The 25705-nt window shown below is 40.2% G+C and overlaps 3 protein-coding genes across 4 annotated transcripts in view; 2 read left to right on the top strand and 1 right to left on the bottom strand.

The window, feature by feature from the left end:
* The first annotated feature begins 29 nt into the window (after nucleotides 1-29).
* On the top strand, nucleotides 30-7964 carry LOC124121931 (28S ribosomal protein S18c, mitochondrial-like). The gene is made up of 5 exons (XM_046485064.2): nucleotides 30-171; nucleotides 2848-3005; nucleotides 3752-3835; nucleotides 6597-6723; nucleotides 7763-7964. The coding sequence occupies exons 1-5, from the start codon at nucleotides 63-65 to the stop codon at nucleotides 7843-7845; spliced, it is 561 nt and encodes a 186-aa protein (XP_046341020.2). The 5' UTR covers nucleotides 30-62; the 3' UTR covers nucleotides 7846-7964.
* A 943-nt stretch (nucleotides 7965-8907) lies between these two features.
* Nucleotides 8908-23768, bottom strand: LOC124121930. Its single transcript, XM_046485063.2, has 14 exons — nucleotides 23694-23768; nucleotides 23111-23248; nucleotides 22413-22490; nucleotides 21716-21899; nucleotides 17584-17648; nucleotides 15980-16130; nucleotides 15120-15184; nucleotides 13868-13993; nucleotides 13375-13446; nucleotides 12893-12922; nucleotides 11780-11982; nucleotides 10399-10671; nucleotides 10084-10153; nucleotides 8908-9439 (listed from the first exon to the last, which is right to left on the bottom strand). The coding sequence occupies exons 1-14, from the start codon at nucleotides 23748-23750 to the stop codon at nucleotides 9011-9013; spliced, it is 1941 nt and encodes a 646-aa protein (XP_046341019.1). The 5' UTR covers nucleotides 23751-23768; the 3' UTR covers nucleotides 8908-9010.
* Nucleotides 23769-23943: 175 nt separating this feature from the next.
* LOC124121925 (helicase POLQ-like) overlaps nucleotides 23944-25705 on the top strand; it is a 30383-nt gene continuing 28621 nt past the window's right edge. The window contains exons 1-2 of one of the 2 annotated variants that reach the window (XM_048385148.1): nucleotides 23944-24314; nucleotides 25311-25547. In XM_048385148.1, coding sequence (XP_048241105.1) covers nucleotides 25311-25547 — 237 coding nt within the window. In that variant the 5' untranslated portion in view covers nucleotides 23944-24314. Of the gene's footprint in view, nucleotides 24315-24757; nucleotides 24814-25310; nucleotides 25548-25705 lie in introns of those variants that run through there. The other variant, XM_048385149.1, reaches the window with a different exon arrangement.

The raw sequence follows: 25705 nt of genomic DNA, 5'->3' as shown, positions 1-25705 counted from the left end.
GATGTAGGCCGAGATATCGATCAAATTTATTTTGTTTACAACATTTACCGCGGGACAGTGTCATGGCCGCGCACATGGCTTCAAGACAAACCATGAGCGTGCCGTTGAAAATACATCGTTTTCTCAAGTTAGGGAACTTTACAAATTTATCTCCTCCACAAAATGTCCAAGGTAAGTAATTCGATTCCGATTTTAATGTCATGCAATGACGTTATGTGATCGTGTTGTCATGTCAGCAATTAACATTATGTAATTAATTTAGGCTTCTGACACTAGTGACGGGTTATTTTTTCACCTCGTGAAGATCCGGGGTTGAACTTGTCTTCAGGAACCCATTCTTGTCGCAAGAGGCTACTACGGCGACTAAGGGGATCGGTTTGTCAGGAACACTGACTTGACTGATGCATGTCGTCGTATCATAATTACGGAGATTGATGCCCATGATGTCAATATTACTGGATGGTCTGGCCCAGACAGTCGTGCGGCGTAAAACAACAAACAAACGTTATTTTCCCTAACAGTGTTTCAGAATCCTCACATCCTATACATATATGCTGTGTTCTCTTGTTACCTGTTTTCACACCCCTGAGCTGTGAAGTCATGGCATTTTAAAGAACTTGACATTTACACGTACACGTGTGTCTCTTGTTTCCAAGCCCAATGTGAAATACTTTTTTGAAAAACTATTTGAAAATAAGATGCAGATGTTCACACAGATGGTACTCTTTACAAAAATTCTGTGTTTGTGCACATGTTATGTTATATTGCAATCCACCTATGAAGTGTACCTCAATGAGCTTACTTTTGGATCTCCATGTTTACAGCTTAATGCACGGGTTATAGCGAAAACGTCACCGGGCGAAAACGGCACCTCGACTCAAGCGAAAACGGCACCTCGACTCGAGCGAAAACGGCACCTTATTTTTTTTTTTTACCTTGGTCAAATGAATGATATTAAACTTACATTGTAACTTGCAAAGGCCAATAATTGTGAGATGTTAAAACAAGTTTACATTAGAAATTAGCCTCTGCTCCAACTATAATCCAACTTAGCTTATACGCAACTCAACTTATGGTGAAAACATAACATGCTTTGACGAAAGATAATAGAAATTAAACTCACATCGTCTCTTACAAACACAAATATTTGTGAAATAAAACAAATAAGAAATTAGCCCCCTACTCCAATTTAATCACCGACTTTTATTCACTATACGCTTTGAAGTTTTAAGTACCTTTACTCAATTTAAGCTGAAACTGTATTTGAGGCCTAACATGGTGCTGTCAGATCACAATTATTCACAATGGCCTTTCGATGTGTTGCATGCGAGAAGAATGACAGAAAAAAAATCAACATGCTGTATCATGTGATAACTGTGACAACTGGAACCGGACTTTCTATGGCCCGTTATAGAGAAATTTGCCGTACTGACTTCCCTTTCCGCTGTGTGAAATGCGTAGCTCCCGTCATTGAAGAGGTGATCGGTAAGAAATGAGAGTACCAAACCTATCGGAAATTCACATTACGGCCTCAGATGTACTCAATACATCAAATACCATGTAAATAAACCCTATATATTACTACAAAAATAGTTGTTTATCGTTATTAAACATAGAGGTTCCGTTTTCGCCCGACACATAGTAGCTGTTTTCGCCAAATGCGGTGCCGTTTTCGCCAGAGAAATCGGTGACGTTTTGCTGAGGTGCCGTTTTAGCCTGCACCCTTAATGCACATGATGCAGTACGTTTCTGTCAAATAGTGCAAAGCTTCACCCAACTGTTTCTGCTGAAGGATCATTGTCAGCACAGGTACTACAGATATATACCACATGTCAATTCTGTATACAGAAGTGTACTCTAGCCAAAATCAGAGTACAGAAGGGTGTCTTAGGCACCTTGAACAGGGTCCTTGAAAGCTTATGTATAGGACACATCCCGGATGCCAAACCTTGGTATGTGTTGTATATTTTTCTCTTGGTATTTCCTTTCCATAAATAGTTCAGAACTGTCATACTGTTGTATGAGATGCATTATGTGCTATATATAAAAAAAACTAGCAAATACAGTGACATACGTACATAACCCAAATATTGCACGCTGCACAGCATTGTCCAGCATGCACTGGTCATCAGACGAACCAGAACTACAATTGTACATGAATTGGTTTCGGGTTTAAGAATATGGACTCGTCCGCCATTAAGGGTACCCTGTGCATTCTGATTTTGGCTAGGGTACATTTCTGTATACAGAAACGTACCTGGGGTTGTCTGTGCTGACAACCCCTTCAGCACTAGTTCTCCAGTGTAGGACTACCTTTATTTATGTCCATGTTACAAACATAAGTATTGGTAAATTGGTAAATAATTTTAAATACACAGTGAAAGTAGGATGTTGAACTGGGTCCTATTGACAGTGGCAGCGGTGAAGCCCTTTGAGCACAAGGGTGATATGTGTTATGACTTGAGAAAAGGATAAGTCCTTCAGCACATTCAGGATCTTCACAAGTGATGAATCAAGAAAATTTGATCAATGTGGGCATGTTGAAATTCCTTGTTTTTAATAGGCCATTTATATGTATTTGGTGCTCTTTTCAGTTTTGTGTAGTTATAACATGTATAACACTGAATTCGTTTGCGAAAGGGAATTGCATTGTTATCATATTGGGAACACATGTTACTTTAACTTTAAGTCTTCACTTGATGGCTTCCTTTCGTGGCAGCCTACAGGATTATAAGTCAAAATGGTTCAGGTTTGTATTGTAGTTAGGTGATGTTATTAAGATATAATCACTACAATCTTCAGGCTGAAAGAGTCAATGTGTAAACATAGCTAATTCTCTTTGTTTAGGTATGACATTTTCACGGCTGTTCTGTAGCCAAAGCCAGCAACCTACCGCCACATCAAAACAGAAGATTGAAGAAAAGAAAGATCCAAGTCTCAAATATGTCCAGCAGTTCAATCCAGAGCTAGTCAAGCAACTCAGTGCACAAGTTGAAAGTGACATGGTATGTCTTTAACAGCCTGTGTTAACATGATGAAACATTATTAATACTGGAAGATTTACAACTTAACTGATTTGAGCTTATTAAACATGAAACTTATTAATTCTGCTCCAAAAGGATTTTGTTTCTGCCTTCTCTTATCAAATTGGGACAGTGGGGGGACAATAGATTCCAAACATCTGTACAATTTGCAGAGGAAATAATGCATGTCTCCTGTTGTGAATGTCATGTGACTGGAAGTTGGGACCGGTATTTTGTTAAAAGTGGTGTAAAAGCACACTCTCTTGTTCTTATCAAAATGTTTGAACTTCACATGCAATTGTACTTAGGATATTGTTCAGAAGAACAAATAATTGCCATGATCATAATGATACAAGACTATCAACAGAACAATGAATTTTCTAGCTTATTTCTTGGGGACACAGGTGGACCAGCTGTGTAGAGTGTCATCCCTTGGGTATGCCAGAAACCTATGATTTAGGGTTTGAGTCCCAGTTCGCCCTGATTATGTTTCTATGTTTTTCAGCACAATACCAGTGCTCATGGGTTTCACCAAAGAACTAAAAGTCTAAGACCAGCATCACTTCAGGCTTTCCTCCCACATTAAGCTGACACGCCATGGAATAACTGAAATACTGTTAAAAGTGGTGTTAAACCCAACTTACTCACAAACACTTTCATTTCTGTATCACAGTATTCTGTAATAGAAAGAGATTGCTGGGTGATGTGAACTGTTGTCATTTCTTCAGCCTCTGCGTCGGATGCCAGATCCTTTTGAAAAGAAATATAGAAAATGTCTGCTGTGTGAGAAGGATGTAGATCTGGATTGGAAGGTACAGTTTAACAAGTTACTAAAATACTGTTGGTCATGAAAGGGTGATTCATGATTACATGTGATTATGATACAGTGAACATGCTTGTCAGGTAGTGACTAATGTACTTTGAGCATACAAGATCTTCTTCCATGTATCATGCATATCACATCCTGAAACTCATCGTCACTACTTCATGGATTTTCACCCATGAATACATAAATTTCAGTGTATTAGTGACATGTGTCTACTTTTATGAAATAAGATTGTTTATGATTCACAGAAGTCAAATGAGATATACTCTGTGCATGAACTCACTTCTCTTCCTGCTGTTGATGCAGTGTGTAGAGCATATGTGCGCAAGGCCATGGCATGTGTTCCATGAGAAATATTTGTGTGATGTAGTTTTATCGCTTATTGGTCTGAGCACTCCCTTGCGATGGACTCCAGCTCGTGGTTTGATTTGTTGATTATAAGTAGTGACTAACCTGCAAATTAGCAAATTTTATTCAAATGGAATTTTCTTTTTTAGAATTTGTTCTTTGTTTTATCCCACTGAAAAGCTGATAACATATTGCATCCAAAATATTTTTTAAACAAGGACCAAATGAATTTGACATATATACATGGGAGTCAAAATAAAGTTCTTATTCCTGAAATTGATAGGATGCACAGATGCACCAAAGCATTCCCGCGTTATTCGTCAGGTTTGCATTAACCAGCAGCTGTGTTGCAGGCTCTCCTCCCACATTAAATCAGTTGTGTTTTTGTTCTACTAGCTTTTTTCCTTTCTTTCCCACCTACCGACCAATATTTTCTTGTAAGAAGTCTGTCAAGCAGTAAAAAAGAAGTTTGGCCTATATTACGGAGTAATGCAGGATAAGTATAGAAATATAAAACATATCTAGGATTTTACAAGTTTTAGCAGTCACATATCAAAGCATAATAGGCCCATTCCTATATACCCCATTCGCAGAACTTACTGATGTCGGCTATGTTGTTACACCATTCGCAGAACTTACTGATGTCGGCTATGTTGTTACACCATTCGCAGAACTTACTGATGCCGGCTATGTTGTTACACCATTCGCAGAACTTACTGATGCCGGCTATGTTGTTACACCATTCGCAGAACTTACTGATGTCGGCTATGTTGTTACACCATTCGCAGAACTTACTGATGTCGGCTATGTTGTTACACCATTCGCAGAACTTACTGATGCCGGCTATGTTGTTACACCATTCGCAGAACTTACTGATGCCGGCTATGTTGTTACACCATTCGCAGAACTTACTGATGCCGGCTATGTTGTTACACCATTCGCAGAACTTACTGATGTCGGCTATGTTGTTACACCATTCGCAGAACTTACTGATGTCGGCTATGTTGTTACACCATTCGCAGAACTTACTGATGCCGGCTATGTTGTTACACCATTCGCAGAACTTACTGATGCCGGCTATGTTGTTACACCATTCGCAGAACTTACTGATGTCGGCTATGTTGTTACACCATTCGCAGAACTTACTGATGTCGGCTATGTTGTTACACCATTCGCAGAACTTACTGATGCCGGCTATGTTGTTACACCATTCGCAGAACTTACTGATGCCGGCTATGTTGTTACACCATTCGCAGAACTTACTGATGCCGGCTATGTTGTTACACCATTCGCAGAACTTACTGATGCCGGCTATGTTGTTACACCATTCGCAGAACTTACTGATGCCGGCTATGTTGTTACACCATTCGCAGAACTTACTGATGCCGGCTATGTTGTTACACCATTCGCAGAACTTACTGATGCCGGCTATGTTGTTACACCATTCGCAGAACTTACTGATGCCGGCTATGTTGTTACACCATTCGCAGAACTTACTGATGTCGGCTATGTTGTTACACCATTCGCAGAACTTACTGATGCCGGCTATGTTGTTACACCATTCGCAGAACTTACTGATGTCGGCTATGTTGTTACACCATACATGATAATGTCACTTTCATTACTTGGAACACTCAAGTTGTCCATCTGTTGTAAAATAGTAATTATACCCAGACTATTTGTTCTGGATTTCACCTGTATCACAAAACTCTTAAGATTAACTTGTGAGGTGACATGAAATGAGGTTTAACGTTGCATTAAAGAAATAAATACGTATATGGCGATGTGCATGCACGTGTATGTGTGTGTAGCTGCTTGTACTGGTCTGGACTTATGCCGACTTTATAGTTCTAGGCTAGAGGTCAAACTGCAGCATGGTATCTCAGTGGGCTAGAACTTCTAGCCCACTGAGATACCATGCTGCAGTTTGACATGAATACCCCACTCAAACACATATACCAATTTCGAATCAACCAGTCCTTGTTTTAGCCCCTAAAAGCTGGCACCAGGCAGGGTAACAACATGTACCATCTTTTAACGTCTCTTGGTATGACACGGCCAGGGATCGAAATCCTAGAACTTCAATCGTCCTGGTTGACGCTCTGCCACTAGACCACAGAGGCAGTCAAAATTAACATGTATCCTTCACAAGGATATGTAAAGCATTACCGGTGTGTGCTTTCCCAATAGGTTGAGCTATTCACATACATGATATAATGAAGAATTTACTTTGAGCTTATAAGATCTGGTTCATTTATTCACTTTAAATTTTTGATAGACATTTTTAGATTGGAGAAAAAAAGCTGGAAATTTCAGTTGCCTGAAAGTTAGGAAGTTGCTAATAGCTGTTACTTTGTAATAATTGAAAAGATGTCATTAAGGCTTGTGCTGTGTTTCAGAATGTGCGTCTTTTGAGTCAGTTTGTGTCGCCCTTCACAGGACGAATATATGGCCGCCACATTACTCAGCTGTGCATTCCTATGCAGAAAAGGGTGGCCAGACTAATTAAACGGGCTCGAGTGCTAGGTAAGTCAATATCATGTCATACATCCTGATGTGTAGTTATTTTACATGATTTTGAATAGGGATATTTAAATTTACATACCACATCTTTACATATGTATGTATATGGCTCATAATATCAATCACATGTTTGTTTGGTCCATACTTGATTGTTTACAGGCCACTTTCATAAATCTGGAATATTGCTGAGTGCCATGTTAAACCATTCAACACCAAGTTATCCATCCATGGCATTGTAGCTCACCATGCTCACCTGGATGTGCAGTCAACAGTTCATTATGTCACCAGGCGACAGCAACTTACCAAAATTTTCTGTCAGCCTTGATATTAATTTATTTTCTGTAAAAATACTGTGGGCTGAAAGAAAAACTAAAATCTAATGATTTGAACAAATCATGATATCACATGTGACATGTGCTCCCCATGCTTGCCATAAAAGGCAACTATGCTTGTCGTAAAAGGCGACTAACAGGATCGGGTGGTCAGGCTCCTTGACTTGGTTGATGCATGTCATCAATCCCAATTGCGTGAATCGATGCTCATGATATCAGTCACTGGATTGTCTGGTCCAGCCTCGATTATTTACAGACAGCTTGAATATTGCAAACAAACCAACCAACCAACCAACCAACCAACCAACCCTCAGTCTCGCAATATTAGAGCAGCCAAATATGCATTTTGAGAGAAATTAAAAGCTTGTCCAAAACAAGTGTTGAAACCCATATGTCTTTATTTTTAAAATGTCTAAAAGAGGTTTCAGTATGGTCAGAAGTGCAAAGATGAAATGCAGGTCAAAATTTGAAATATCACCAAAAAACGGAACATTTATTCAGTTAAGAATTTCCATAGTATTTGTGCTCAAGTGGGTCAGCCATGTTTTTAAAACTTGAAACTACATAAAAATAATTGTATGGACTGACTTTGAATTCTGTTGGTGAGGTAAAAACCCAAACTGACACTAGACTTGCTGCATTCGGCAAACTGCAGTCTTACCATCCTTGTCATATGCTTTAAATATTCTTAAATAATATTTTGGTTTCAGGTTATATGGCCTACATGAATAAAGACCCTCAATATCTGAATGACCCCAGGCTGTTCAACCCACTTCATCGACGTAACAAATAGATAGCCAGTCAACCACGGGCTTCACCAGAATATCCGTTTGTGTGTGTGTTTGTGTGTGTGTGTCTGTACCCAGAGAGATGTGTATATATGTAGTTGTTGCTATTAAACAATTCTATGGAGATCTTGTTTGTTGTCACAGCTTGTCAGGGTATTTCGGAGTGTGCTTTTTTTCTGTTTCTGAGTGTACGATGTCCAGCTCTTTCATTGTGTATCTAGTAATCATAACACCTGCAAATCCAAAGGCACATGTTTATCGACATTGTGAACTACAAAAGTTATTAGGCACTTTTATTAACTATGATCTCTTCTTGAACTCTCACAGTTGTGAGACAGACACGTCACGCTGGAGTCTAATGACATCATGTTATAATGGATGACTTCATGTTTCCATGACACCTGCTCAGCAGAATGTGGAGAAAACTAAATCAAAGTTATTCTGACAAATATTTATCAAACTTTACCTCTAATTAAATAATCATTTCACCAAGGCAAATGGCAAACTATTTAAAATATGGAATTGAGATAAACAAACTTATCAATAAAAGTATTCCTAAGCAGTGAAATTCAAACCCATTTTACAGTGTTTTTCAACCAATCAGATTGTAATGGTGAGTGGATATACATCACAGCGACAGTCTGCAGTAATATTGCTGTATTTTGGTGGTAAGATCTTGACCAGATCACATGAATAACAACCCACAAGGTGGGGCACAATCTGCCTGGGCACACAGTCTCCCGTTTGTCACCTTGCACAAGCGTTTGGTTCTAGAGAATCCACAGACAGAATACAGAGTACATGCTTATGTTTCAGCCTCCAGGTTGTCCTAGGGTCAGTGGGGTAACCTAGTAGTTAACATGCTTAAATGATTGACTTGTCAGGCCAAAGGCCTTGGTTCAGATGTACAATGTGTGAACCCAATTGATAGTGGTGGAATAGTGCTAAAAATGTCATAAGCCCCACCTGACTCACTCTAATAAGCCTGATCCCATCCATCCAGTGATAGATGTGAAAAATGATGCAAAGATAGTGATCGTTTGAGAAAAACAAAATGAAACATTCACAACTGTTTGTTATTTAATCATACAATTTCAACATCCAATTTGAGATACTATTTCTGTATCTATATATAAAATGTAGCACCATTAATAACAGAATCTTTTTCATTCAGTCAAAGATTGAGTTCAGCACATCGCTCACACACCTCCTTGACCTGAGGTGAGATTCCTCTGTTTCACCTTCCCCTTGAACCCTACTCCTTCCCTTCTCATCGACATTCTCATCAGAACCCCTGTCCTCTCCCTCAACCAGCCCCGGCTTCCTCCTCTGTTCAGGAGATACAGTCCTTCTCTTTGCTGGAGACGGAAGATTGGTGGATTCATCTGGAGAAAGTTCATGGGCAGGTATCTGTCTCTTTCTAGGGGAGGCATAATCCGTGGACAATGTTGGGACAGCCAGCATGTCTTCAAACTCTCCATCGACCACAACTTTTGATTTGTGTGTTTGTTCCTTGTTTGGAGTAGGAACACCAGTAGCTTTACCTGTTTCCTCCTCTGCTCGTTTGTCAAGAACTTGAAGCAGATCTTCGCGACCGCCCTGTCAAGGGGAGGGAATGGTTTAGTTCATGCCACATCATTCAATCCATTACCCTCTATTAATGTGTGAGTTTGGTTTAACACCGCTTTGAACAGTATTTCAGTTCTGTCATGGCATGTCGGCTTGATGTGGGAGGAAAGCCAAAAGTGATGATGCATGGTGAAGACTGAGTATACAATTTCATCAAAATATTCCCCAAAATATTCATGATCCCGAACCTTTTTTTTTCAGCATAGAAAGATAATCAGGTTGAACAAGGATTCTGGACCCTCTTTTGTAGTCGTTTAACATGCTCAAATGAAGTTAGATGTAATAGGGGTTTCATAATTTTGGGAATTGACTAAAATGTAACTATGCACTATGTCTTATTCTTGTGCTAATGGATATACAGTGAAACTTTGTGACAGTGAACTTCCTTAATGCAGCATTATGCTACATATCACAAAAGACAATGTTACATTGTTGTCCTGACAATTCCTACTGATACAATGGTCTGATATCAATGTACTACTTGTCTTGAACAGATTACAATGTGACACTGGATAGGTAGTTTCCTGGGTACCAAGGGGACACTTCTGTGCTTTAGATAATTATAACCCCAAAATGGACACCTTCAGTGTTAAAATGTAATGTATGAAGTGTACCTGTTTGAGAACTTGTCTTGCTGCTTCCACCAACTCCAGCTCTGTCATGACATAAACTGTGCTGCGGAACCTGGAAGACAAACACGGCAGTACCGTCAGCTTCATGTGGGAAGAAACACCAAGTGATACAGGTCTTGGACAATTACCACTCGGTGAAACCCACAAGCATGGGTATGGTGCTGGCAAACATAGGTTTCTGGCAAGCTAAGGGATGCAATTCTGTACAGTGAACTGGACCACCTGTTCCCCAGGTAGCTGAGCAGCTATCCAAGTTGGAAGTCGGGCGATTGAATTATCCATTATGCATCATCATACCTTGATCTTCCCTCTGTGGAGCTAGCACTGTCACTTTTGGACAAAGATGGTGCTGGGCTCTTCTTAGATTTCCCCAGCATCCAAGTGGGCAGGTCCCTCACGGGTGCTGCTGTTGACCCTGTTGATGAGTCACTGGACAGGGTTGGGACGTCTGACATAGAGGTGGGGGACGGGGGTGGTTCTGATGGTACAGATTTGCTCCCTCTCTCGTTGTGGATTAGACTTCCAACTTGCCCAACAAGTGTGGCGGAGGTAATGTAGTCGTTTTGATAACTGCAGGATGAAATTAAAAACGATAGGTTGAAGCACTTAGTTAAACATTAGAAACATCAATTTTATTTACTGAACCGAAATAATTCATCATTTAAATAATATAATCCCTACATGCTTGTTTCGTGGGTAGATCAGAAGCCTAGCAGTTGAACTGTACATAGTTTTGTTTCCTCATATGGCTACAATGGTTGACACCCATGTGCCCTTTATGATATTACTGGAATACTGCTCAAAGCAGAATAAAATCTCCTAACTTCATCATTATGAGGAAATCCACTTGCACAATCTCATTAAAATCAGATCTTAGTTCTCGCTACCGCTAAACAAAGATCTGAGGACACCTCATTACATGTCACGTCAGAACAACCTTACGCGAATTTTGACCGACAAATTGATTGACTAACAAGAAGTTGACATTACCCAATCAGAAGGCAGCTTCTGAAAAGAACATTCTGGAATGGCTAATACATGTACATAGTCTAGATTGTATGGATTCAGTCGTTTAGCCCATACCTATCGTTTGGAATACCCTGTGTTGAAGTTTTCGAGGTTACATGATTAGGAATCACATTCAGACTGTCACTTTCATGATCTGGTAAGCGACGCTCTGATTGGTCGGATGAAAAGTCATTCCGACTTGACCCCTAATGGGATGTCCTCAGATCTTTGTTTAGCGGTAGCGAGAACTAAGATCTGATTTTAATGAGATTGTCCACTTGCAATGCTTGAAAAAACATCTCTTCATCATGTTCATGACAATGAAATAAACATAATATGTCCAGTGAGTGAGTTTAAAACATCTCGAACAGTATTCTGCATGTCAGCTTAATGTGGCAGGAAAGCCCTAAGTAATGCAGAACTTTGATAAAACCCACGAACTGACAACATAATCAGGACAAACCCAGATTCGAACCCACAATGAGATATTTCTGGTGTGCCCAAGTGACACAATTCTGCCTAGCGGAAACACAGTGTCTTAGTAAACTGGGTCATCTGGGCCCCATAATATGTGTAAGCTTTCCTGTGTGTTTGTTACAACATTACAAAGTGTTTCCATAAATCATCAACCTTTCAGATGAGACAACCAAACCCAATTGTCACTAATTACTTGTGGACAACTTGGATGTTCTTTGAAAACAACATCTCCCTCCTGCCTCCAGGCAGCTCCATCTTGATGCAGCCATCATCCAGGTCGTCCATGTGACTGTAAAGGGGGATCTCCGCTGGCAGCTCCTCATCCCCCGCCTCCACCGTCAGGTGCTGCAGCAGCTCGGGTATTCTGGGGGTGGAGCTGCTGTGAGCTGAGACAAGCTGCAAAATGAAGAATGAACAGTCAAACCAAGGTGCTTAAATATGAAAACCTTCAATGACAAACGTTACGTTGTTTTAGTTGGCCTGTTTTAAACATTTCTAAGATTCATTGCATACATGCAACATGATTGAAATGGCACATCAATGAAAGTGGCAAACTCTTCATATTCATGCAAAAAATGCTGTCTCGAGTCATAGACTTTGTCTCTTTGGCAAAACCCTTAATAATAATGGTGCTGTTAAATCAGGGGATTTAAACCAGTGACAGACATCCTGGTTGGTAAGGGAGACAACTCTACATAGAAAATTGTGACTACTGGGCAACAAGCTTCGATCAATGAAGAGAGATTACATGCTGTGTACAGAATGTCTGTAAACTTATGCAAGGCCATGCAAAGTAAATATATAATTTCACCTGTTGATATTTTTATAGATTTGACTAACAGAAGCAGCTGCCTTTGTAGGAGAGATAGATCTAGTTTCTGACTAGAAATAGATCACAATCAAATTATTTAAGTATAATGCTGCACACTTAATAATCAAGGCTAGGCAATCCAATGATTGATATTATGAGCAACGATCCAGCGGCGTGGATACAATGACATAAGACACCAAGCCTTACCACAGCACCAAATTTATTTGGCCGTCTCTTATGATGTGCATACGTTGCTTGGAGCATGATAAACAGATTTCAACTGGATTTATTTTAAATATAACTTTATTTTCAGTTAATTTACTTGCAATAGGGGAATGGTCAGAAAATTCAAAGCCCATATCCATTTTTAAGGGTGTTTTTCCAAGGCAGAATCTAATGTATACAAGAATCTTCCTGAAGGAAACAAAACCTGAATGGGACATTTCCCTGATACAAGCCATGAATCATTCATTAAAGCAAGGAAAGATCACCTACCAGTTTAGGATGGTGGAGAACCTGAGATATCTGCAAAACAACCAGCCATGATATACAAATCTTTCTGAAAGGAATCAGCATGACAGATGTAAATGAATGTGTCCAGAGAAATTATCAGCCAATTCAAAATAGTCAGAATTTCTTCAGAAAGTTAATTTGGTCACATCAGAATAATTATGTTCAAAGACAGATGGAAATATAGTACAGTATTTCAGTTGTAACACACCGCATGTCGGCCTAGTGTGGGAAGAAAGCCCAAGTCATGTAGGACTTAAATGTTTACCACTTTTGTGAAACCCACGAGCACAGGTTTGGAACAGACAAACTTGGAAACATGATCTATGTGAATCTTGGATTCAAACACATGATCGTAAGTTCTGGAATGCCTTTGGGACATATGTCTCTACAGTCACCTATGGTGCATTAGATGGATCGGACACCCATACCTCCATAGCCTGGTTTGAGGAACATGTAAATGTTACCTTGATGTGTCGGACTCCTGCCCTCTCGGCCATGGCTTTGTGTGCAGCACTGGCATATATGTACTGGGTGGCCTGCAGAAGAGGGGGAAGTGAGTTGGGGTTAACACAGCTTTTAACAGTATGTCACTGAAATCAGGTAATCTAAGAGAACATGATGCAGGTCTGAGACATTTATCACTCATACCCAAGAGCCTGGGTATGGTGCTGAGAAAACAATAATCATATTCAGGACAAATCTGGGACCACAGAATGCTGGCATGCCCAAGGGACACGACTCTGCACTGCAAACTACGGTTGCATAGATGACTGGGCCTGGGCAACAAGGAATTACATGTTCAAGGCTGAAGATTTGATGAAGTTATTTGCAAATGCTGTATCACAATATATGAGATAGCTACGTGATGAATAGCAAAGGACAATGAAGAACAAAGCGTGGTTTATTTCACGATAAAACAATGTTCTAACATGACATCATTTTCATATCACAACCTACCCTACAGTGGAGGTGGAGATGGTGTCTCTTCTGTAAGAAGGCAAGTATTCCTGGTTCCTGGGGGACACAGAAACTCCCTGCTTGTGTCAGTTCCGTCAGTTGTAGCACATAAATAGGGATGTTCACCTGAAACAAAACAAATGATGGCTTCATATTCCGAAGTCACATAGATATATCAACACGGTCTATGCACATAACAAGGCACTGTAGGTCAACTGAATTTTTCAGGAATATTACATCAAATCAGTAAAGGTCTTACAAAGGCAAAAGAATAATTATAATCAGACTTACCCAATATTATTAAAATCAGATCTACATTCTCGCTGCTGCTAAACAAAGATCTGAGGACATCTCATTATGGGTCATGTCAGAACAACCTTTCGCAAACTTTGACCGACCGACCGAAGAAGTCGACATGAGCCAATTAGAAAGCACCTTTCTAGAGCTTCACGGCACTCATTTCAACCTGGCGACTTCCATTTCAGACTACGCTTAAAAAATAGGTTGACACAGTTCTCGATCTCGATTTGAAAACTGAACAAACGAACATTACAGAATATCTAATATATGGTTGAGATTGTATGGCAATGCTTCCCAGGTACTGTCGCTCCTCCGTTCAAATGTTTATCCCGCGGAAGCGAGAGATAGATGATCATTTTGACAGAATCAGTCGTACAGGTCGTAACTGTCGTTTGGAATACCCTCTGTTGACGTTTTTGAAGTTGCATGATTAGAAAACACATTCGGACTGTCACTTTCATGATCTCGTAAGCGACACTTTGATTGGTCGGATGAAAGGTCGTTGAAAGGATGACGTGACCCGTAATGGGATGTCCTCAGATTTGTTTAGCAATAGCGGGAACTAAGATCTGATTTTAATGAGATTGGAAGTAACCTAACTTTCTACACATCAGATAAACACATGTGATATTGGGCAAACCACATACTGCAAAACAAAATTCATATTGATACTTGTAGGAATAAGGCTGGCATGGTGGCCATTTTTAAAACTGATTAGAATTCGGTAAGCAAAAGCTTTTGGACATACCATAATTTGGATCATCAGTGCAAGGATTCAGCTTCACAGGCTTGTTTCCGGAGAGAATGTAAAAATGATGGGCAGATGACAGACAAGATGCTACACATTCAGCTCACTTGAACTTTCAGTTACGGGGGAAAACAAATCATTCCACTTATCTATGTGAACATTCCACCTTTGTACACAACATGGCGAGATCAACACATCAAATACCTGTTGAGCAACAGCTTTCACGAAAGTTCTCACAGAAAAGTTTTCTTCTTGTTGATTAATCAGACCTGAAACATACAGAAAAGTCTACCAAGAGCGATAAATAAAATAATTTAAAAATTAAACAAAGAATATAAGTGTTGTTGATACAGTAAGTCCTTTGGTAACATGTATTGATTATTCACTGCAAAGTAATCTGCCTCTTTTTCTCATATGACCGCCTCCATGGTCCAGTAGTAGAGTGTCCGCCCAAGAAGCAGAAGGTTGGGGGGTTTGATCGCCGGTCATGTCTATACCAAAAGATGGTATTTGTTGTTACCCTGCCTGGCACTCGGCATTAAGGGGCTAAAACAAGGTCTGGTAGACTCGGAGTCAGCATACTGTATCTGAGTGAGGAATGTGAAACTGCGGCATGGTATCTCAGTGGGCTAGAACTATAAAATGGGCATTTGTCCAGACTAGTGTGCACGCACGCACACACACAGATGACGTTGAACCGCACTTCACCTCACCTCACCCTTTTCTCCTATAACATATCAGCAAACTGTAACAAGAACTTCCTACTCTTGATTACTTCAGGTGTTGGTCACTGATGACATGCTGATGTCAACCAAGTCACCGAGCCTGACTACCAGATCCTCTTAGTCACCTCTTCCCACACACGGGTTGCTGGAGGCCTCTTACCTGGTATCCCCACAAGTGGTAAAGGTTTGAGCATGAGGAATCGATCGGTGTCTAATCATTGATGACTAAATGGTTAGTCCACTTAAAGTCTTAGGTATGTTGTTCATGCCTATGGGATAATGGGATATAGCAGGAATACCACTGACTGAGCAGTACAAACCTTCACCCACTCACTTTACCTTTACTGACGTTCTTCCCATCACAGACGATGAACACCCTCCCACACCTGTAGGCTGTGCTCCACCCCTGACACAGCTGGGCTGTCAGATGGACGTTCCTGGTGTGGGTGTTCAGACCCTCCCACTGGAAGAAGAGAGCCGGGACCTCCAGCTGCAACATTACCAGGAATAGATACACCAGAAGGAAATTCAAAACATTTAGTTCTTATTGTTTGCTTAAGTATCTGCCAATCTTAAAAATTAGGGATTTGAAAAGACTTTAAATTCCAGTTTCAAGTTTGTTTTTAAAAATAATGCCAAGCCTGACATCATACCTATGAATACTAAATAACAAGTCTGAACGAGACAAGTATAAATGCTCTATGACACACCATTAAATCTTTAAAATTCCTGTCACACTTTGCAAACATGTCTAAAGGAAACTAGAGAACATGAAAGTTTATTTTGCTCATCCTACTGACCCTCTATTGTTACAAATACTTCAGTTTAGCCCCATGAAATGTAATTATCATATGCATATTTGATTATTATTTGATTGAACAGGGTTTGTTTTACAGCAAACTGGTATCCAGGCCATCTGTTTCGTTGTAAACTTCAACACAATATTCAAGCCATAGCACAGAAGCCTGTAACTGGATATGTTGGTCATCACTGACATATATGTCAATATTACTTGGTTGATGACTTAATTGCCATCCAGAAAGATGTCATTTGCATCATCATCTAAGTGCTGTAGAAAAGTAGATACTTTTAGTATTTTACAATGGCAACAAACATTGTGTTTTCAGAGTCACGTTGTGTCAGCTTGATGTGAAAGGAAAGCCAGAAGTGATGCAGGTCTTACACATTTACCACTATGGTGAACATGAGCATGGGTATGGTGCTGACAAACCTAAATCTATCAATTTGAACCCATGATCATGGGTAGGGCATGGACAGGTAATGTTGGAACTCTGGTCAGGTGGGTCCTGAGTAGGACCCGAGCACCCACAGGACTACCCAGACCCATGGTTAGTCACGTGATATATTGTTTGATGACAATAACAATCAAAGTTGCTAAGTTTCCATGTCTGTGTGACTATGCTGGCTTCCTTGTGCCTTGTATAGGTCTGAGTAAAGATAAGCATGATAAAGCTTTCATCAACCTCAGTGTACACGTGATCAGATCATTTTATGCCTGCGTGCATCTAAGTCATTTTGCCAGGGCTCCAGTTAAACAATTCTCAGTCAGACAATTTGTACCCAACTTGAGACTGCTGAGGGTACCCTGGTAGCAAGTTCTGACTCTTCCCAGACCCAGCCCTAATCATGGGGCTCTGGCATACCTAACTCTGCACAGTGAATTGCAGTTCTTGAGACAACTATGCCACCAGTGTCAGCTCTCTGTGAGACAGGCAGATGCACTAACCAAGTAACTAATGGGCTATTTCTTTACCCATGTTCAGAAACATGAAGCTGTTCACAGACTTTCATAAACATAATGGATAATTTTACAGCTACAAAATCACAAACAATTCAAAACAAACAAGATGACAGGAAAATACTACAACATTGACAACAACAGTTAAGTCAGAAATCTTTATATTTATTGATTGTACCTTTACCTTATAATTTGTGACTGCTGTCAAAGGAAGGGTTTCCTGAACAACTGTCAAATCTTCTGTGCCTTCTGTAAACACATGGAAATATGATTAACATGGTTTACAAAGGATTCCTCCTTGTTGTCAATGCAACCATTGTCCCTGGTTCCATTCCCAAATCCAATCCATGTTCCAGTTAATGAACTAAATGTCCCTTATGTAGGGCCTCAGAAAATGTCATAATTAAATACCAGTAGACACTGCTTCAAGTCACCAGTCACTGATTTTACTCATGATGAAACTGTCAGTTACAATTGTTTTGTTATACATATGCACATCCTTGATAATACAGTGTATTATATTTACATTCTATTTAATAAATACCATGGACCAAAGACGTACAAAGATATTCGTCTATATACGTCTTTGCCTGGACCCATTGACATCTGGACACCATAGCTGGCTTACGGAAAAAAGATATCACCATCGCTCCTATACCTAACTCAGCACAGAATATCACAGTCAGTAATTTGATTGGACATCTATTTTTAGTGTCATATCATTTGACTCAAAAGAAAGCAATGGCAGGAACTTGGCTCAGGGTAATCATCACAATTATCCACACAGAGAGGAGACATAATACACAGGGTAACTGAGGACAATATTTGCAATACACACAGGCATAGCTGTGATATGTATATTGATAATGCATTGGAATCACATGATAAGTGGTCTGTAAAAGGAATGTGTATCTAACTCTGCAGATTCCTGTTTTGTAATTCTGTCCGGTTGTATTGCAATTAGCTGGTTCAGGATTTCATAAGGGGAGGAGGGAGGAGGGAGGGGTGGGTGGGATTTGAGATAAGGCATCACTAGATATGTTGATTTACCGTTTAAATTGTATTTCCATATCTCCTAGGTACTGTTTTAAAATGCAGAGATTAAGATTACCATGTGAATTTTCTCGTAAACTAAGCCAGAAATAGCAATCAGTTGTACACACGTTTTACCCAATAACATAACGTCGAAAGTCTTAGACAGTGACTCCTTGACAGAGCTCACTACCTCATTACACCTGTTCGTCGATATGTCTTTCCAAGGCTGGTCAGCGCATCTGGAGTGCCAAGTCGCCTCATTATCAGTGGCACATCAACAACCTGGAACTAGAGGCTTTCATCTAGGCTTTCTCTCACATCACTGCGTATGGTGCCTCCACAGCCAGGAGACAACCCACTCCTCCTCACGGTTCTCAAGTTCTGAGTCCAACAAATCACAGGTTGACGCAACATCTTTGCAGACTTCCTCTCCAGACCAGACAATGTAGCTCCCACAGAGCGGAAAGTCCATCTGGACGCCTTCGATCGCCTTAACTTTTGAAGACAGCTTTAAAGAAGTTGATGCCATGATCAAAGAATTGTACCTGAAACTATTATTTTATCAGGTATCATATATTTGAATATCATGTTATTTTAGTTGCAGCTTTACTATATATATTTAAAATAATAATAACCATAACCGTAGCACTTTGGTACAGCTGATTGCTATTGCCGGATATTTGTTACGCATGGAACAATATCACCAGTCACCACCGAGGCACGTGCCCACGAAAACTCTATGTTGTCATATAACAATCAAAGTAAAACAAACCTCGTTACATCTTAATATGTTTTATATTTGTATACTTATCCTGCATTACTCCTTAATGCATTTACTGCTTGTTCTTGACAGAAAGAGCAGTGAGAGGTCTTGCTGAAGAAGAAGTTGTTCCAGCTGGTTGAGTGGCTAACCCTGTCACACAGCTCCCATGTGACCACGGAAGTGGTGATGTCACTGATCAGCACATGACTGGTAAAAACTGAGCATCTGAAGACATCATGGGGAGGCAGCTCGGTGGGTCACAAAGTAATGCAGGATAAGTATACAAATATAAAAAATATCTAGAGTTTTCTAGATTTTCTAACTTATCCTGCATTACTCCTTAATGCTTCTTTATCGGACGGCACAGAGGAGGGCATACCTTCTGGTGTGATCTTCAGTAAACTCTCCATAGTATCCAACCAATCAGCAAAAGCGTATCCAGCATCAAGTGACCATTCCTGTCAGCACTGGAAGAAAGTTTCAGGTATGTGTGATGTCCAGGTATCATTGAAGTAATAGAAATTAAACATAGTTAAAGTTTAGAACTGACGTACCGAACCAATGCTTGCAGCATGTAACCTTCTCGTCTGGGGTGACACGCACTGGAGAGGTCAAAAGGTCAGCTCTGGACATGTGGAAGTGTCAGTGGCGTCTTGGGGCTGTGACCTGCTGGGCAACCACCAATAGCCAAAGCTGTGGACGTCTTCCACGTCTTCTAAAGCCACAAATAGTCTCACAAGTAGTGGCTGGCTGGCGAAGACTGTGTCAGAGCGCCAGAAGCAGCCTTCCATAATGGTGTGGATGGAGCAGTTGCTGTAAAGCACCAAGGTAGAGTCGACTGCCTGGATCTCATGCGGGTTGTTGGCCCTCAGAGGATCCAGTACACTGCTTCATAGGCCTGAAGAAACCATAGGGCGATCATGTTGCAGCTGACCTCAACCAGTAATGTTGTAGATACCAGAATAAAAAGGCTGCGACATTGTCCTCAACGGGTTTTGAAGCGTCAAGGCTCTGAGTCGACCTGATCTTTTGAAGGACCCTGGAAAGGAGTACTGGCAGTGAAAGCGTATGCTTTTAGTCCTTCCCAGGGGCCGCTTAGGGCGTCAACTACCAAGGCTTGTGGATCCAGCCTGAGATATATGAAGGTCCAGACCTCAAAGTTCTGGCTGGTGGCAAACAGGTCCATGTTGGGGTAGCTGAGGTGTTAACAGACAAGATCGAAGGCGTCCAGATGGACTTTCTACTCTGTGGGAGCTACCTTGTCTGGTCTGGAGGGGAAGTCTGCAAAGATGTTGCGTCAACCTGTGATTTGTTGGACTCAGAACTTGAGAACCGGGAGGAGGAGTGGGTTGTCTCCTGGCTGTGGAGGCACCATACGCAGTGATGTGAGAGAAAGCCTAGATGAAAGCCTCTAGTTCCAGGTTGTTGATGTGCCACTGATAATGAGGCGACTTGGCACTCCAGATGCGCTGACCAGCCTTGGAAAGACATATTGACGAACAGGTGTAATGAGGTAGTGAGCTCTGTCAAGGAGTCACTGTCTAAGACTTTCGACTCCACCATCTACCACTGGAGATGTGGCTGGGGGGGTCCATGAGGACGATGGAGACAGACTGGTCCTGGCACCTGATGTAGGGTGCAAAGAACACTTGTATCAGGCACAGTGGAAGCCATCCTCTGGAGGTCATGTCCTGCGCTGACATGCGGAGTCCCAGAAGTGCCTGACACTGGCGCACAGTGCGGGGTTGTTGAAGAGCTGGGAGTATGTGGTGTTGGATTCGATGCCACTTGTCCCTGGGTACAGAGAGGGTCTGTCTGGAAAAGCCTTTCTATGAATGAGTTGCAATTTCCACACGTTGATGATCCATCCCAACTGATGCAGGAGACGTGTGAAGTCCCTGTGGCGGATGAGCATGGCCGTGTCCTGGTGGTTCTGTAGGCAGTTGTTGATGTATGCCTCAAACTCAACACTCCTTAAATGGAGGTTGGTGGCTATCGGCTTGGTGATGGGTGTAAATAGCTAAATAGCCTCAGGGCCGAGGAAATTCCAAATGAGAGCACCGCCCATTGATAATGGATTCCATTGAAGATAAAACGGAGACATTTCCTGTCACTGGGATGGATTGGCACATGTAGGTCGGCATCCTGGATATGCTGCTTGAAATTAGAATATAATCTTTGGGGAAATACATCTATAAATGAATCTTAGACCATACAAGTATGCTGTGATGCATATCTGATACATTTTCTGAATTATTCTCCAACCATTTCATGCATATTTTCATCCGTAGATACGCCGATATGGCCTTTATCTGGAGCCCTGCTGGTTCATGAATATATTAACACATCCCAACTGATTACCACACTCAAATGTAGACTGAAAAGGTCAATAAAAAACAGCATGAAACAAAACGTGAATCGAAATTAATACTTTGAAATGATGGTCTAAAGTACATAGTCCAGTAATGAAGGAATGTATGAAATCTTGTTGAAATAAAACAATGAGCCAAATCTTAACCTTTTGAATCTGACATAGCATGATCAGACAGGAACCACTTCTGTATCTCAGCCTGTTTGTTGTTCAGCGTTTCACCACTGTCAGTGTCTGGTGTGTCGGCCATGGCAAACTGGGCAGCCCACTGACACTGGAGCTCCCCGTACTCTGGGCGGATCTGGACAACCTTCACCTTGCAGGCAGGGAACTGTATGTCAATGAAAGAAGGAAATATTTGCAAGTAAAAAAGATTTAAAACTTCTTATTCTACTAGACCACACTGTCTCTTTGCATCTTTTTCAGTCATATTGGTATCAGATTGGATATATAGTTAAAAGAATTAGCTGTCTTTAAAACAGAACTTTCACTCGACTAGGGTTTCAAACTAATTAAGATTGAAACTCTCTTTTCGCAATCAAGCTGTCAGATCACAGAATTGAACCAAAATCCATTTAAGGAAAGTCATTGGACTAATCCACCACCAGCAGTACTATTGAAAACCGAAAAACAGGAATATTAGAAACAGAAGGGTAAAATTTTGCCATTTAGCCAGAAAAATATTATTTGGATTTTTAACATTCTTAAGATATTCTTGTTTCATACTCACAAATCAGTGAAATACAAGCCGACATTTCATTACTGCTCCATCATTCTCAAGCTCATGGGTTAAACACCAATACCTGTTTAAATATACCTGTATACTACGAGAACCAGTACTTACCTTTTTCTTGATAGCAGTAAAGTATGCCTTTCTGGTGGTGTGCTGGTCACTGACATCATCTAGGATAACTCTCTTCCCCTGTAAAACATGGAATCAGTTCTACTCACAGATAGAAAAACAAAACAGGGGCTTTGTCTTGATCTGTTATCATCATGATCAAGATATCAAACCCACAGATCAACAAAAAACATTTGACAAAAATGGAACCAGAATGCTCTGCTTCTCACCTAAAGATATCATGATAGAGGTGATAATAAAAAGGTAAACTAAGAATATGCAAACATAAATAACAGATGCTTCAAATACAACAAAATAGAATGAACATTATATATGGATAGTGCCATAAGCTATAACAGAGAAGCCAACCAGAAACTAGGCAGGTAGAAATATATAGGGTAAAAACAATGTCACTCACCATGCTACTGGGACATAGCCCACTCCCTAACTGTGAGTAAATGAATCAGGGTCTATACCAGCAACTCTAGTGATTTGTAATTAATTATTAATAGGTTGTATATCCATCAATGAATATAGCGAGGTCTATATATTTAGTTCTAATTACATGCAGGAAATATTTTCTTGACAAAATTTGTAATATGTTTTAACTGATGGTATTGGCAAAATTTGATTCAAACTATCGAAATGATGTTGCCAAAAACTGTAATGGTTGTCATCTCTGCTATAATCCATGAGAATACCTTTTTCAATAGACCGCATATGTGCAGACAGATATCCCTCAATCCAAAATCTGGGTTTTCTTTGTATAATTCAGCTGGGCACACCCTGCAAAGGTCTTTCTGATGCTTGTACATCTTCTTACAGTAATGAGACTTCCCCTTGAAAAGAAACATTTTATCTAATCTAGCAAATGTACATAAGGACTGTCACAGTGTCAATCTCATTAAAATCAGATCTTAGTTCTTGCTACCGCTAAACAAATTAGCGTGAACTAAGATCTGATATTAATGAGGTTGGTCACAGTGTCATTCTGACATTTTACAGTCATCTGAGATTTTGTTGCTGTTGTGTTTTCCAAGCTTTCTCTTGCTATGTTAAACATATTTTCCCTTTGCACAGCCCAAGTCCACAGTCAAAAAGACAAACCATCACAGGGAAAAGCTGCTGGAGGCGAAATCAGTTTGCACAGTATGAAACTGATAACTACGTCTACTGTGACAGTCACATTTGTTTAAATCGTCATCATCTATTGTGTCCAATGGACCCCAATTTTAGTTGTCGCGTGAGTTATAGTTAGTTTTACAACAAGCTGACTTGACATACGGAACACGGTGGCCCTGACAAGATGACAACATTTTCAAAACTTGATTTTGCCGCCATGTTTAATACAATCTTATCCCTTCCACCATCTATAAATTCCTCTTATACATATTAATCTAATTTTATACGTTATAAGGAAACATAAACAACAACAGGTAACCACACTCTTGATACATTGTTGATCTTATTCATGCTTTGAAAATGTAAGACTATTAAACATTTTCGTTGATGTGAGCGATTTGATTTCATATAGAGTAATCTCCCTTTACAAAACGGTGGCAATTTTGAAGTTTTCACAGCTATAGGGCCTATCTATTTGTTTTCACGGAGACCATATACAGGTGTATGGTCTCTGGTTTTCATAAACATAGAGCTGTGGTAGATGACATCCATCCTACATCCGTAGGTTATGGCAACACGAACCATAACAATATGTGGCTCATCAAAGTTTATTAGCCCTACTTTTTGGCAAGAACTTTAGAAACTGTTCTATGCTAGTGACTAAAAGACTAGTGTCTTGTGTTGATTTGAGGCATTCAATCATCCATTACACGGCTGCATAATCACTATTTATATGCTAGAGTGGAAAGAAGTACACGACGAACTAGTACAAGGATTATACTTGTAAGTAATGTCTGGTCATATCTTTCAAACATGTCCTTTGTTAAGATATTGTCTTCAGTGACTTCATCATGAGCATATTCTTTTCACACTACTGGCTAGGGACCAGTTATCTATGTAACCCTTGCCGAACTAGGCTGGTATTATGGAGTTACATTTTTACTGGACTAATGAATCAATGCATAGTCCAATCAAAATCGCGCACCGAAATCGAAATCTAGTTTGTAAACTGTCGTGTAGATTTCGGTCGATTGCAGGATTTGCAAAGCATGTCCAACTCGTTATCAGCAGATATTTTCCAAATCTTTTCATGTGTGTAATCAATGTGCTAACGTGATTTGATGCATTATGCAATGTAAGACCTGTTTTATCACAATGTAGATCTTGATTATCGATCAGATCATCATGACTGGGTGCCACCATTTTGTGTGAAGCAAACGGAAGTGATACGAGAGGTGGAATCTGATTGGTCCATGGGAGAGGCTGAGAAGAGACATAATTGGTAATAGCCACAGGTTGCGCGACGATTGAGCCTAGTTCGGCAAGGGTGTAAAGTGGACTTTTAAAGTCAGTTTACTCTCTTGCCTCGGGAAGATGAGGAAAACGCTGTCTAGAGCTATAGTGACTAGTCAAGAGCTTTTCTTATCTCAAAGTTTAATGTCCAGATCATATATAATCCAATCCAATCATTAACTGTTTTGCATTGATTTGTTGTTATGATTCATCATTTTGAAACGTTCAGACTTATTGACTTTTGCCATTAACTTATTATTATTATTATTATTGCATTTCTCGGGAACAAGTCTTTGACCTATGTACAGATTTTGTGGCATATTAAAAATGATGTCAAAATTGAACGGATGAGAGGATATCGTAAGGACAGCTACCTACATCAGCAATAGAAACAAAACAGTTTGGTCCACTAGTCGTTATGATAACATGTGTACAGCAAACCCCTTAAAAATTTCAAATGTCAATAAGGTTATATCATGTATTCAGATGGAGAGTGATGAAGCTGGTCCAACTAGAAGGGTTGCTCGTTCAAGGAAAAGAAGTGCCTCATCTCTGCTTGACTCCAGTAATATTGTTAGCAGTGCCAAAAAGCATCACGAAAAAACCCAGAAGCACACAATGCATTCACAGGCTCACGACTCATTCTCTTTTGAAGAAGACTGGTTCATTAACTCATTCTGTAGTGAAAATCATTCATCTTATCCAGAGAAGAGTAATTCACATGTAAGTTATTAGTTGTTATGGAATTAAGCAAAATGTAAGGAACCACTACATTTTGCAGTGTTACTGTTATTGAGGGTCCTTGGTTCCTTGATGTTATTTGCTATTATGATGATTATGTGGTAATCTGGTGATTAATTTTTTAAATGATTGATTCAAAA

This window comes from Haliotis rufescens, unplaced genomic scaffold (assembly GCF_023055435.1).
Source record: "Haliotis rufescens isolate VD_foot unplaced genomic scaffold, xgHalRufe1.0.p SCAF_54, whole genome shotgun sequence".
In the NCBI taxonomy this organism is placed as follows: Eukaryota; Metazoa; Mollusca; class Gastropoda; order Lepetellida; family Haliotidae; genus Haliotis; species Haliotis rufescens.
Note: the sequence above shows the minus strand (reverse complement) of the source record. Positions and strands in the feature narration are given on the sequence as shown.

Coding starts and splice junctions, on each gene's coding strand:
- LOC124121931 (XM_046485064.2), top strand. CDS start 63: ATGGCCGCGCACATGGCTTCAAGACAAACCATGAGCGTGCCGTTGAAA. Junction 172..2,847: donor TCCTCCACAAAATGTCCAAG/GTAAGTAATTCG, acceptor CTCTTTGTTTAG/GTATGACATTTTCACGGCTG. Junction 6,724..7,762: donor TAAACGGGCTCGAGTGCTAG/GTAAGTCAATAT, acceptor TTTTGGTTTCAG/GTTATATGGCCTACATGAAT.
- LOC124121930 (XM_046485063.2), bottom strand. CDS start 23,750: ATGGCGGCAAAATCAAGTTTTGAAAATGTTGTCATCTTGTCAGGGCCA. Junction 16,131..17,583: donor CAGCAGTCACAAATTATAAG/GTAAAGGTACAA, acceptor GTAATGTTGCAG/CTGGAGGTCCCGGCTCTCTT. Junction 13,994..15,119: donor TGAAAGCTGTTGCTCAACAG/GTATTTGATGTG, acceptor GTTTTGTTTCAG/GTGAACATCCCTATTTATGT.